The sequence below is a fragment of the Hemicordylus capensis genome, chromosome 2 (assembly GCF_027244095.1).
Source record: "Hemicordylus capensis ecotype Gifberg chromosome 2, rHemCap1.1.pri, whole genome shotgun sequence".
In the NCBI taxonomy this organism is placed as follows: domain Eukaryota; kingdom Metazoa; phylum Chordata; class Lepidosauria; order Squamata; family Cordylidae; genus Hemicordylus; species Hemicordylus capensis.
Genome location: NC_069658.1, coordinates 370,193,584 through 370,207,848, shown reverse-complemented (window position 1 = coordinate 370,207,848; position 14,265 = coordinate 370,193,584). Strand labels below are relative to the sequence as shown.

General features: G+C 40.0%; 1 protein-coding gene across 18 annotated transcripts in view; it reads left to right on the top strand.

The window, feature by feature from the left end:
* TENM2 (teneurin transmembrane protein 2) overlaps positions 1-14,265 on the top strand; it is a 1,486,671-nt gene that overhangs the window by 821,680 nt on the left and 650,726 nt on the right. For all 18 annotated transcript variants that reach the window (XM_053288965.1, XM_053288966.1, XM_053288972.1 and 15 more), the window contains one exon: positions 5,394-5,477. In XM_053288965.1, the coding sequence (XP_053144940.1) occupies positions 5,394-5,477 (84 nt within the window). The remainder of the gene's footprint in view (positions 1-5,393; positions 5,478-14,265) is intronic.

The window sequence follows — 14,265 nt, the reverse complement described above, 5'->3', positions numbered from 1 at the left end:
ACATAAAGCTCAACTGATTAGATCTGGACAAGAGCACCTGAAAATGACATGGTTTGAATCACTGATACCAGCTCTGGTTTGAACCTCTGAAACCAACTTTTTCACACATCAGACTCCTTTATGTATGCAGTATAATAAGAGCATTTAGTGGCTCGCTTGCTAAATCACACATGGGTTTAGGGTTTTATACACATATTCAAAGGAATAGCGTTTCTATCCAAATCAGCACAAGAAATCCAGGTTTTTCATACACTTAATTCAGCAGCAAATAAATTCATGTAGAAATATGCATCAGTGTTCTCATATTGGGTTGAACCATCTGAGGGTTTAGATTTGGAAAATCGTTTCATTCTCATGGAATCACTGTGTGGGCAAGTAACTCTTTGTCAGGTATAAAGTTCTTTCCACTTCTGTTACATAGTTTTTATGTGGGTTTGCTCTGCTCTGTTTTCTGCATTGGCTTCAGTCCAATTTAATATGAAGAACTTCTAAAATTAAGTACAGAATTTGTGAAAGTGCAGTTCTCTGCAACTTTCATTTACTTTGCTCAGTTACATCTCTTCCCCCCACTCCAAGTTTACCAAGGTATGCAAGTGGTACATTGGTGAAATACAAAGGTGCATTGGGAAACTGGACCGAAAGAAAACCAATCAATGAATGAATTGAAGGAAGAGAAAGCTGTGGCAAAGTGCACATGCAGCAGTCTGTACAAGATGGCATTTTCCTGATCACTTTAGACTGACTTAGAAATGGTGATATCCTTTCCCCAAAGAACAGAAAAAATTTCAGGAAAAAAATGAATGATTATCTAATTTGAGGCTTTGTAAATGCCCAATTTGTCAGTCTCCTGGTTCCTCAACCTCAACCCTCCTACCAATCTCACAACCTCAGAACAACACACCCACTTCATTTATTTACACCTCCCTGGAGCAGCAGCAGTAGGACAAGTGTTGGAGGGGGCAATGACTGGGGAAGTGTTTTCTCCTTCTATTCCCGTTTTTTTGTTTCCATGGTTCACTCACGCCAAAAGAACTGACAACACATGGTCTGAGAGGCTTTTAAATTCCTTTCCCCTCTTCTGTCACTTCAACACACTGCCCTTTGTATGCTGGAAATAAAAGGAAATTTGCAATAGCCCTGCTATAAGCCTTGGAACAGCTACATGTCCAAAGAGCCACTACAAATTTCCCTTTGTTACCAGTGCACTAAGGAGCAGAATTCTGGGAAGATGGGTCTGGAAAGTGGAAGAAAAAGATCTTCCCAGCCCCTGTACCACTGCTGCAGCTTCTGGCATGAGTGCATCAGAGAAACAAAGTGAGATAGGGAAACATTTTCCCTTCCTTAGTCCTTTATTATCTCCATCTCTTGTTCCATTGCTGCTTCCAGAGGTTGTAAGTAAAGGAAAGAGGGATAGTCCTGTAAAATTGTCTGAACAGAAAAAATGTTGGGTAAATTGAAGAGCTTGCCTTTCCATTGTGATGAGCTTTATAAAATTATTCTCTGAGTTGAAAAAGTTAGTTGGCACCACTAGTCTGTGTCAAGATTTCAACAAACCAACGCAGCAGAAAAGTAAATTTCTCTAGTGTCAGTGCTGGTCTGCAACAACAACAACAAAAGCCCAGATAAATTCTGAACCCCTAAAGATGGGGAGAAACAGAAGTTGATAATTTCAAAAGCATCCTTCAGTTGCCCAAAGTTCAAATACCTCAGTGGTGTTAGCAACAAGGAGAGATTGGCTTTAGCTCAGCTTCTTGCAGATGCTGCTACTTGGCAGACTTCTTCCACAGTGGTATGAGTGCATATGCTTCCATACAGGTAGAGGACCCATTCATATCTCTAAGGACTCAGTTGCCAAGACCAGATAGTGAAAACAGTCAAAGAGGTTATTCTCATGACCAGCCGAAACTGGGCTAAGGGAGCCCAGTCCAATTTCTGCTGGTTGTGTGCTGCAACAGGAGCTGTGTGGCTCCCAGCATCAAACCCACTTAAATGCCCCCCCCCAAAAAAAAACAAGGTTAGCAAAGCATGCACTCCACTAACCCAATTTTTCTGATTGTGTATCTGCCACGGCTGCTTGCAGAAACACTCGGGAAGGGGGGAGGCTACAGCAGTTGTGTGGTGCATTACCGGGACTCCAGGAGGGCAGAGCAGCAGTACTTCCTGGAGTTGCTGGGTGAGGTGCTGGCAGGTGGTAGGAGGGCTGCTGCTCAACTGCACCACCAGTCCACCCACACAGGGAACCCCCTTGGAACACCTGCGGGGAAGGGAAGGCAAACCTGCCTTCCCTGCAGTTAACCCTTCAGAATCTGTTGCAAAAACCATGGAAATACTGGGCACTGCTTGCCAAAAAGAAGTCTGCACTTTGCATAAAATCTGAATATGTTAATTGGTGTAATATATACATAGTCTACTAAAAATAAGATAACTTGGGAATAAAGGCAACTCACTGCTGTGGAGAATCCGTAGAACAGGAGAGCTCTGTGTCTGCTCACTCTGAAATCTAAGTTCCCAAGGCCCCTGCTTCGTAACCTTAATTCAGCTCTTGGTTAGGTTTGCCACCAGCCCTTCATCAATTTGTAAGTAGCAGAGTACCTCACAGTAGGGGTGTGTGCATGGAACTGGCTTTAGCCCCTTTGGGGGGCTTCCTAAAGGCCACTGGGAGGGGGGTCCTAAAAAGTCCCTCCTCCCCCCACTGTCCTCTTAATTCGCCACCACGGCCCATCCTGGGCTGATTTTCTGGCCCGTTCTGGCCTGCAAAGATCAGTGTGCAGTTTTGGAGGCCACCGTGCATGCTCGAATGGCCTCTGTGAGGCCTATCATGGCTAGGGCCTCACAGGGACCATTTGAGCATGTGCAGCAGCCATTTTTAAAAAATTAAAAAATAATTGGTCGCTGAAAACAAAATGGCCACTGTGCATGCTCAAATGGTCCCTGCAAGGCCCTAGGCCATGCCAAGCCTCACAGAGGCCATTCGAGCTTGCGCAGCAGCCTCCAAAATGGCCACCGCACCAATCTTTGCAGGCCTGGGATGGGCCACGGCGGTGAATTAAGAGGCCGGCGTGATGAGGGAAACCTTTGCAGACACCCCCCTGCAGCCTTTAGGAAGCCCCTCAAAGGGCCTACAGGTTAAAAAAAAATTATTTATTTATTTATTTATTTATTTATTTAAAATTGAACTGGGGAGTGGGGTTCGGTTCGGTCCGGTCAGAATGGGGGTGTGTGTGTTTCGGTTCTAACTTGAACCCCCAAACTGCAGCGCCCCCCCTGAACTAGTTCACAAATTCCTACTTCACAGTTGTTCAATAAGGTTGCTTCCATAACCAGTACCTCCAGTGACTGTAGCTGGTGTCTATTTTCTTATGTTTATTTTAGATTGTGAGCCCTTTGGGGACAGGGATCCATCTCATTTATTTATTATTTCTCTGTGTAAACTGCCCTGAGCCATTTTTGGAAGGGCGGTATAGAAATCTTCTTCTTCTTCTTCTTCTTCTTCTTCTTCTCGATAATAATAATAATAATAACAATAACAACAACAACTAGCATGTTTGTACGAAGAAACTACTTCTTGGAGTGAGAAGATGTATGTTAAATAATTAGCACAGGCAGTATGTAGTGAACATGGTACTTTACTTTATCTTATATTTTAAATATACATGTGCAATTGAGTTGTTTTGAATAACACAGAAACCAAATGTGGCTTAGACTCAGTGCTCTTTTAATTAATAAACTATTAAGTAAAGCAGATCAGCCTAGGGTGGCCAGATGGAACAAAGCATGGAGCCTCTGTAAGGGGAATAAAGGAAAGCCACACATGCCCCTGCTACACCACAGTTCAAGCACCCTTCTCTGGATCACAGTCAAGGAATCCCATGGAGGCAAGTTATGGTGTCTTTGTAAGGGCGGCAGGGACACCTTGCAGCCCCATAGTTTCCTGACCTGGAGGCAGAAAGCAGCAGAATAGGTAGAACAAAAGAAAAGTCCCTTGACCCTCAAAGAGCAGTATTCAACCCAATATTGTATTTTCTAAATCTAAATCCAAAATCTAAACCCTCAGATGGTTCAACCCAATAAGATGAACCATCTGATGCTTATTTCTAGATGAATTTATTTGTTGTTGAATTGTGTCTGAACAAGCTGGATTTCTTGTGCTGATTTGGATAGAAACACTATTCCTCTGAACATGTGTATAAAACCAAAGCCCATGTATGATTTAGCGACCGAGCCACTAGGAGCTCTTATTGTACTGCACAGGAGGGGGGAAAGTCTGGAATCCGGGTCAAAAGTTGGGGGACGGCAGCCCTAGTAAGGACAGTGGTGATGCAGTGAAAACCAATCAAGAAGAGGCAGACCCTGCTGGTCTAACCCAGCACCCTTGGGTATCTACCCATCAGTAATCCCCTTGGAGAAAAGCACAGGAGGAGGGGAAAGGCTGGGATCATCAGCCCATAGGACAAATTACCCAGTTCAAAAAGATGATATGATGACAAGGTATACAAAAAAACATGAAGTACTTTGCACATTAAATATTTCTATATAAACAATAATTCCTCATATCTGAGTGAAATTATTCTGTCATGTAAATCTAAGCTACTTCAGAATCTTCTTGAAGTTGTTTGCAAAACAAGCTCCTTCCTGTGCTTTTTGGATATTTCTCTTAGACCTTGTGATTACAGATTAATTTTCTATAATCTTGCATTATGTAAATATTGTTATTTTGACATTAATATGATTTCAGTTCAGTATTGATTTTATGTTCATGTATTCACTGAAGAGAATTATCTCTAATTCAGTTTAGACTAACAATGTGATTTGTCTTTCTTAATATATTTTATTATTAGCCCTCAAAATTATTGTCTCATTTAAGCTTTATGAGAGACTCTAAAAATTACCTTTTTACTAGGTACTGCTAAGATATGGTAGTATAAATGGGTAATGTGATATTAGATTTATTCAGATGTGTTTGTTCTGGATCACTTGGTCACCCTTTAGTTCACAATTGTCAGAAATTAACCTGATTATGTTCGCTTGTAATTAAGATATTTTATTTACCTGTAGAAACATGTGTCCAAGGAGGTCCCAATGCTGCGTAATTTAACTGAAGGCAAAGTTTTGTGATTTTTAATTTTCCAAAGGGAAGATTCAAATGTGAACATGAGACTTCTAGTTACATAGGGACGAAAAATATTGAAGACCCACTTTGGTAATTTTGCTGGCATGTTTTTGTAACAGGATCTTAGTTATAGTTACACTAAATGTTTGGCTGGTTTGGGGTGGGTGGTGAAAACAAATTATTCAGAAACGTTTGTCTGCTGAACATGCCAGCTACAATTGTGAGTGTCAATGATGGCTGATGAAGAGCTGGCTCTAAAACTTATTTATTTTATTTTATTTAGATTTTCATACACAACTTTCTGAGACATTGAAAGACAGACAGACTGGCTGGCAGCAGCTGGCTGAAACAAAGAACTCTCTGATACGTAAGGTTTTCATCTTGCTTCACCCTGTATTTCCCTATAACTAAATTCACAGCTTTGCTAGCTGTGTATTTCCAGCTGTGATTAGTCTAACTGAATTTATGTGCTTCATATTCCTTATTGTGTGTGTGTGTGTTTGTGTATTGTTTGCTAGTCAATGTTTAAATAATCAATTTCTTTTTTTAAAAAAAATGTTGGATTATGTATTGGATGGGAAGTTCATTGTAGTAATGAAAATGTAGAAGGTAGAGGAACTGCCGCTGAAGATATTTTCCATCTATTTCAGTTGAAAATATGGAAGAGAATCAGTTCCATCTTATCCCGCTTGAGTAATATACTCACAGAATCTGTTGCTTGTCATTTGAGCCACAAAGGACAATTTCCTTACTGCATATATCCTGACTTGCACTTTTTAATATCAGTAACTTGTACATGAAAATAATGTGTTTGAACAATGAGCTACAGCTTCTCCTGTACACTCTTCCCAAGAGCCAATTACAATGCTTAGAAAATTAAGCACATTGCCAAATCCTCTCCAGATTGAGCTACCAGGGTGTGTTAATAAGGAAAAAGTAGTAGACTACCATGTTCTGAATGGAGGTGGAGGATCACATGTTTTTAAGTTCTCTTACATTGATTTTTCCCTCCATGTGAAGAGTTAGCATGACAGCAAGAAGAATTCTAGCCTAGTCATCTCCCTAATGTACTAGCTTTCTGTGTGCAGGAAGTTATTGGCATGAGGGAATGTTGAAACGTGTTATCCCACTTAATGCTGAAGTAATACAGTCCTACAAGACCATACCAAGTATTTTTTAATTAAAAAAAAAAAATCTGAACAGTATCTAAGGGCTCTGTTCCTCGCATCCTTAGAAAAACAAGTACTAACAAATGTCACAGCTCGAGATAATGTCATATAGCTTGAAAGTCTCTCAGTACATATTTCCCTTACTCATCTCTTGCATGTTTGAAGTGAGTAAATACAATCAATAGGTCACCACACTTTGCAAGGGGAAATTCTGTATAACATAAATTATAGTTGTAATTTCAGCACTATGTCAAAGTTGCTCTGTCCATGCTAGGAATAATTTCCTCTTTAAACCTTTGTATCCCTTCTGAATCACTGTGTTTGCTTCAGTCCATTTTATGACTTGCCAGGGACTCTCCCTTTTCTGCTTGTTCTGGTTGCCAAGGACTTTAACTGCATGTGCTGCTGTTACTGCTCTAGTTCACACATTGTTGTAATCCAAATAGAATAACATCGTTTGTTGTGGAAAAATTGAATAGTTCTATTGCTCTGAAAACAGGAATAATGATACGCAGACTCTGAATATTTTGCTTAATGTGTGATTATTTTGCCCCAGCTGATGCACAGGCATATTAATGCACATATACATATATTTGTGTGCAAAACCCTCTTTCATGATTGATGAGAATCGTGTGTACGTAAGAAAAAAATCTCAATGTAGTAATACAAAAACCGATACTATACCATGAACTCACAACATACTGTATACAAAAAGACATAAAATGTCACAGATGTGAAAACTGGCAGTGGTGTCAGCCTTCAGTGCTAGTAATTCAGCAAAGAAATTATTACCAAAGCATGCATTTTGGTGTTGCCAATAGACAGATGGCACCAGTCTTTGTCATCTGTCTGAGAACACATCCCTGTAATGGCTGCAGTATTTTTCAATAACACATGAGGCAACAGTAAAAACAAAACTTTTTTTTCAATGTAGATAAAGTCTTCAGCTTTTAATTGCTGCAGCGGTTTACTGTATCTCAGCTAACCAAGAAACCTTCCAAAGTATCCTAAATATGCCAAGCAGAAAGAAAAACCTCACTCTTTACTCCCTTTGGAGGGAGGATCTCTTGGAACACAACATTGGCCCACAGCTGAATTGCTACCAAGTGGGGGGACTAAGCACTGTACCCTCCAAGTAGGTCATGTAATTGAATTCCACAACAGCATGGGTGTCCCAGGTACCAAAGATGCTGGCTCTCACATGCAGGGTCTCCAAATCTTGCTTCAGTGTTCAAATCAATTTAGCACAGAGGCAAAGTCATTAATGATATGTTTCATACTTTTAAAAAAATAGAGAACTCCTTTTTCATTTAAATTTTGGGCTACATTTAATTTCCACTCATTAAAATTTTGAGGGTAAAGGGGAGAATTTAAGAAGGCTGAAGTTTCATGAAACTTTCTGCTTCCTCCCTTACATTTTTTATGCACTGTTCAGAGCTGCTTCTTCTCCCAATCTTAAATTTAGGTTGCATTTAGAAAAAAAAACAAAAAACCCCAGTTCCTTAAGCAATCCCTTCCAATCGGCATAATAAAGGCAGATTTATAATGTCATGTTATCACACAGCCAGTCAGATTTGGCTATGTGGTGATGACAATACTTCCTGCCCTCATGGCAACCCTGTTCAGTTGTTCTACAACTCCCACTTCTGTAATCGCTTACAGTGTGCAAGGCGGGTTTGGAAACCCTGCCCCGGTAGATCCCTGGCACATCAGCCACCCTCCTTCCCAGGCTCTTGACACTTAAGGTGTTTCCCCAAAGAGCTGAACACCCTAATCAACTTGGCCCAGAGGCCTATCTAGGGAAAATAGCGCCTAGGGCAAGCACTGAAATTGTGCCCTCTGTCCAAACATCTGACACCCATCTTTCAGATAACTTTACCATAATATCACTTGAAAAATACAAGTCAAGCTCATATTTCAAAAACTATTTAGCAGTGGATGTAGCCAGACCAAAAAATGCTGGAAAACTACAAATTTCAGGATGCTGGGGCTCATGAAATACCCAAATCCTATGTGGAGGTGCACTTGGAAAACTAAACAGAAGTGCCTGTCTAATTCTCTAGTATGCTTTGTAGCATCACTATTACATAAGTTTTAAAAATAAATGGAGAATTTGTCTTTTCCAAGATACTCTGAAAATAATGAAAGGATATGCAGAGTAAACTGTGTCACTGCTTGCAATATATTCTAGTATTTCAGAAAGACAGTTAAAATGAGAGAAAGAGAGCAAGAAACTCCCAGTGGGCCTTAATACTAAGGATTTCACACTGATTTAAAGACAAATTCACCATTGATAGCCATATTATTAAGACATCACATTTAACTCACTTATCACAAGAAGCAAAGTAAGAACAAATGAATACAATCCTAGCTCATAAGCTTCAGCTCACAACTCACAAGCCCTGATTCTCTGTACATAGTGCCAAACTGAATATGTGTACAGTGACTTATATTACATTAAATTTATTTTTTTAACCTGTAGCCCCTTTGGGGTTTTTTCTAAAGGCCAGGGGGTCTGAAAAGGTTCCCCCTCCCCCCCCCCGCTGACCTCTAAGGCCTTGCAGGGACCATTTGAACATGTGTGGTAGACATTTTTAAAATATTTTTTTAAAAGGCTGCTGGAAACAAAATGGCCACCGTGCATGCACAAATGGCCTCTGGCATGGCTTAGGGCCTCACAGAGGACATTTGAGCATGTGCTGTGGCCATTTTGTTTTTGGTGGCCATTTTTATTTTATTTTATTTTTTAAAATGGTGCCCCCCTTCAAGTGGCGCCCGGGGCATGTGCTCTGCCTGCCCCACCCTAGATACGCCCCTGCCTGCTGAAGTGCCTCAGACTTCAGTGCTGAACACAGAAATCAGCACTGATCACAGAAATCGGCTGATCACTCTTACGGCAGTCACCTCTTCAGACAAATGCCTTAAGCATTAGAGTCCAGGTGGGAGTGACTGATGTGTGTCAGCTGCGACTGACATCTAGATTAACCCTGTGCTGACACACCAGGCTTTTCTATCAATATACTCCTTGATTTGGACAAGCGAATGTGTATGATACACTTTGATTCTGAAAATTATTTATATATATATATATATATATATATATATATATATATATATATATAAACACATACATACACACACATACATCCTGATCAGTGTTCCAGCTAACAGGGATTCCTAGATGTTGTTGACTACAACTCCCAGCATTCCCAAGCAACGGCTATTGCAGCTGTGGATGCTGAGAGTTGTAGTCAACAACATCTGGGAATCCCTGTTAGAGGGAACACTGATCCTGATTATTATTATTGGCAGACATTATGAGAAAAATTACTTTTTTTCTCATAATTAATTTCAGAGAAATTAATTTCAGTGGATTTTTGTGAGTAATTTTCCTCATCATGTCAGTCATTATTATTGGAATAGCAATCATTTTTTCATTTGCACTATTCAATGTACAAAGTATTTTATGATTCTTATTTATTGTCACAATATAACTGGTGAGTCTAAAAGATGTTGACTTGCCAAAAATTACCCACTGAACTTCTAGGACTCATGATCAGCAGCTTGAATCCAAAGTGCAAATCCAGCACTGTGTAGGTCCCTATACTGGCCCTTGCATCCTGTCCATTATCCCTTTCAACCAATGATTGAAGGGGACACTGGTGCTGCACTGACCTTGCCTGTCATTTATTAGGGCTGTAATAATGTGCAAGCAATTTACCCTAGAAGAAGGCATGCTTTTTGCTGCTTTCCTCGAGAGAAATAGGGGGTGGGATAGATTATCAAGTACTTGGCAAGCCATGATACAAATCGGTATCAATTTGATGGTTAACAAGTTGTGCAAGGTCGGTGGAATGCGCTCCCTCTCGCCTCTGCAAAGTAGATGAATTTCATATTCCTACTTGTTTATTAATGCAGATAGAATTGTGTATATTCACCTGGAGCCTACTGCATAGCTTTTTTTCTGTGCATTGCTAGTCACGTGGAACATCGTAGTGTCCAGAATTATCTCCAGAACAAGCCAGTCTGTCATTTCTTGTACTATTATTTCTGAGATTGTTCATTTAAAAAGTTGAAGGGGTGGGGGATTTGGAATCCACCTATCTTCACTTGCACTGAAAGATGGGAAGTGGGGGTGGGGTCGAATCAGACACAGCTTTACTCAAAAAGAGTTAAAATAATGGTATTCTTTGCAAGGCATGTCTACAGAGTTAGGTTAGATATCTATCCTGTGGCCCAAGTGTTTGTATCATTCTAATGCTACTGAAATAGCACTTAAATGCTTTTTAGTTAAGAGTATGTATCCATTATTTTTCTGTTATATGTAACTTGCAAACTGAGTTATCATTGATTTTTAATTTCATAGTGGCATCTTCAAAGCCTATGGAGAGAAATTAATGTCATTTACCATATAATTTCTTTTCCCCCTTTCTTTTTGAAGAAAATACAGATGGATTATAGCCTACAGTGTGTGTTTTTGACTACAGGTTTAGAACCCTAATATATCTGACATTAATCTTATAATAACCACTGAAAATCACCCATTCCTGGTCATGTTTACACACAACTGTTTTTCTTATCTTCATAGACAATTACATTTAAATAAACTGGACACTATTCATTCCGGCTGCAATACCACTCAAGTTATCACAGTGATAAATTTGGTCAGCTCTGCTCTTTCCCTGTGGATTTCAAATATTTATTCATATTGACTTTGTACAGGTTATATATTTAAAAAGGTAGAAACACTCTTACGGAATAGGCAAGCAAAGCTGTATTATGTCCTGCGGGTCTTTTCATTGATTTCTACAGCTGCCAGTTTCAGATTTAACAATTACTTTTCTTACAACATGCTGTTTTGCCCATGAATCATCTACCAGAGCATGTAAACTACATTATGAAATGTATGTGCTTAGGAAATAAAAATATAATTTGTGAGAAAGAAAGATATTTTTGAAGAAAATAATTAATTGCAGATTAGGTACTAGCAGAAAGAAAACTGACAACTGTGTCTGATGCTAGAAACCCCCAGGGTAGATTTAATCTTCGCTATGGAGTTTGTGTCTTTAGTACACTAGTATGCAAAGTAACAAATTTGCAAACTTTGTTTGGGAAACAAAACAGATTGCATATTGCAAGACGGAGCTTCTGGCAAAATACTTCCATTGTGTCAGATTTATACAAACCCATCTCGTGTGTATTGCACCATGTCCTAGAAAACTTGGAACCATGAAAATAAGTGTTCATATTTTAAGGAACTCAATGACAGCTGATTAAAAAAAAAAGCATTCTGTATGGCACTTTTTACATAAAGCTTCCAGTTTAAAGAGACCCAGTTTGATGGAATAGGTGGCAATTTTACACAAGCAGTGACAAAATAAACACCATCTGTTAGTGTTGTCTTATTCCATGGTATTCTCACGCTGAGTGATTTTATTCTATTTTTAAAACTATTTTTCAGAAATAGTTAATGGCACATCTGGTATACAGTAGAGGTGCATTTGGGGTGACTACATGTAGATACACACATATTTAAATAAAATGCTGGCTGAACAATTTTGCTGAAGAACACTAAGGAACCCAAAGAGGCAATTTTCAATGCATCCATGCTAATTTGTTTCCATACTGATATTGTAATAAATGCAATAATAGTGATAACAATTAAAACTGCAACAGCAAAATGAGCTGTGATGCTGTACAGAGTGAAACTGCTTAAAAGTCACTGGGCATGATCTAGCAAAAGTTAAGGGACATAAGTCTTGGCAGAAGGCATGAAAGAGCAATCTTGTTGAAGCTAGGCAGGTCTAGGGTGGTCTGTGCCTGTATGGGACACTGCTGGGAATACTCTATAACGGTGGGGGGGGGTCATACTCAATGAGGTGGTGGGCCCATATCTAATTCTGCCCAGAGAGCAGAAGCACTAACACAAATCTGCTGCATTTTTGGGGAGGGGGCACAGTAGAAGGTCCTTCTTGCTCACTAAAAAACTCAGACCTGACTCTTTGTAAAGAGTCTCCTCATTCCTCATAGCATTGATTAGAAATTTGGAATGGGAGCAGGGTTAAGTCCTGAAAGATCTGGTTCCTTCAACTCTTCAGGCTAGTTTAGTTTGCTTCTGGGTGGCGGGGTGTGTGTGAGGCTTTGCCTGACAGGCAACAGTTCCACCCTGCTTCCTGTTGCTACTGAAAAAAGCTTATTGTTTGATAGGAATAAAAGGATGCTGCTCCAGATTCTATTGGCGAAAGGGAATACCTCCAGACTACAATATAAACCCATGAGAAATATCCTCTGATATGAATAATAGGGGTGGGGAGTGGGGATAGGAGAAGAGAGAAAGAGAGAGAGAGAACATCAACTGGGAAGGAGGAGAAAGGTAGAGGCAACAAAACACTGTGGGCAAAAGAAATCACAATAGTCAGTGATAGAGAAGTGAGGATAAGAACATGTGGAAGGAGGGGAAGGAAAGGAAAAATAATCAGGAGGAATGTGAGTGGGGGAAGGAGGCTAAAGGCTGAAAGAGGAGCAAAGAAACCAACTGAATGACAGAGGGAACCAGAGCAGTGGAAATAGGTGGGTGAGGAAGCAGTCAGTGAGTGCTACACAAGGGGGGAAGCAGCTGCAAGTGATGCATATTGGGGGTGGGAACCCAGCTTCATATATACACTGATGGGGTCTGAGCTGTCGATGACTAGCCAGGAGAGTGATCTTTGGGACATGGTGGACAGCTTCTTGAAAGTATCAACGCAGTGCACGGCAGCTATAAAGAAGGCCAATTCCATGCTAGGGATAAATTCCATGCTAGGGATTAGGAAGTGGGATTGAAAATAAAAATGCTAATATTATAATGTCCTTATACAAATCTATGGTGCAATTACATTTAGAGTACTGGTTACCATACCTCAAAAGGATATTATAGAACTGGAAAAGGTGCAGAAGAGGACAACCAAGATGATCAGGGGCCTGGAGCCACCTTCCTTATGACCAAGGCTAAAAGCATCTGGGGCTTTTTAGTTTGGAAAAGAGGTGACTACGGGAAAACATAATGAAGTGTATAAAAGTATGCATGGTGTGGAGAGAGTGGACAGAGATAAATTTTTCTTTCTCTCTCACAACTAGAACCAGGCAGGAATCGTCCCATGAAACTGACGGTTGGGAAATTTAGGACCAACAAAAGAAAGTACCTTTCCACATAGAAATCTATGGAATTCTCTGCCATGGGATGTGGTAATGGCCACTAGCTTGGATGGATTTAAAAGGAGCTTGGACACATTCATGGAGGACAAGTCTACTAGATAGACTTACCAGCTGACTCCACACTTCAATGGCCCCCTGTAACACCTCAAGAAATCAAACAATTGATCCTTCAAAGAAAGAGTGGAAGGGCCCCTGGCAATGATTCCATCCCTCCTGATTTACTGAAATCTAATATTGATTGGTGGGCCCCAGTGCTGGCCTCTCTATTTACATATATTGACCAGACGGCCCAAATTCCACACGACTGGGGTCTCGCTATTATAGTTCCTATTTTCAAAAAAAGAAGTAGAGATGATCCACTAACTATAGACCAATAAGCCTTCTTAATATAATCAGCAAATTATACGCTAAACATCTCTGTATAATACTATGTAATTGGTTAGAACAAGAAGGCTTATTGGAGGAAGAACAAGCTGACTTCAGGTATGGTAGATCAGTTATGGATCACTGTCTAATTTTGCACTATTTAATTGACATATACGTCTGCTCTGACAAAGGATCCCTTTTTGCAGCATTTGTCGATTTCAAAGCCGCCTTTGATTCTATCTCTAGAGGCCTTCTATGGTCAATTAACTCTCAAATCCATCAGTTGACAAGTGGTTGTTACTATTAATTTACAAATTACGTGAGAATACCACTCTCCGTGTTCGATTCAATCTAGAGGGCCAATTATCCAATTAATTCCAACCTCAAAAGGCGTGAGGCAGGGTTGCACCTTTTTTGTTTAACAAC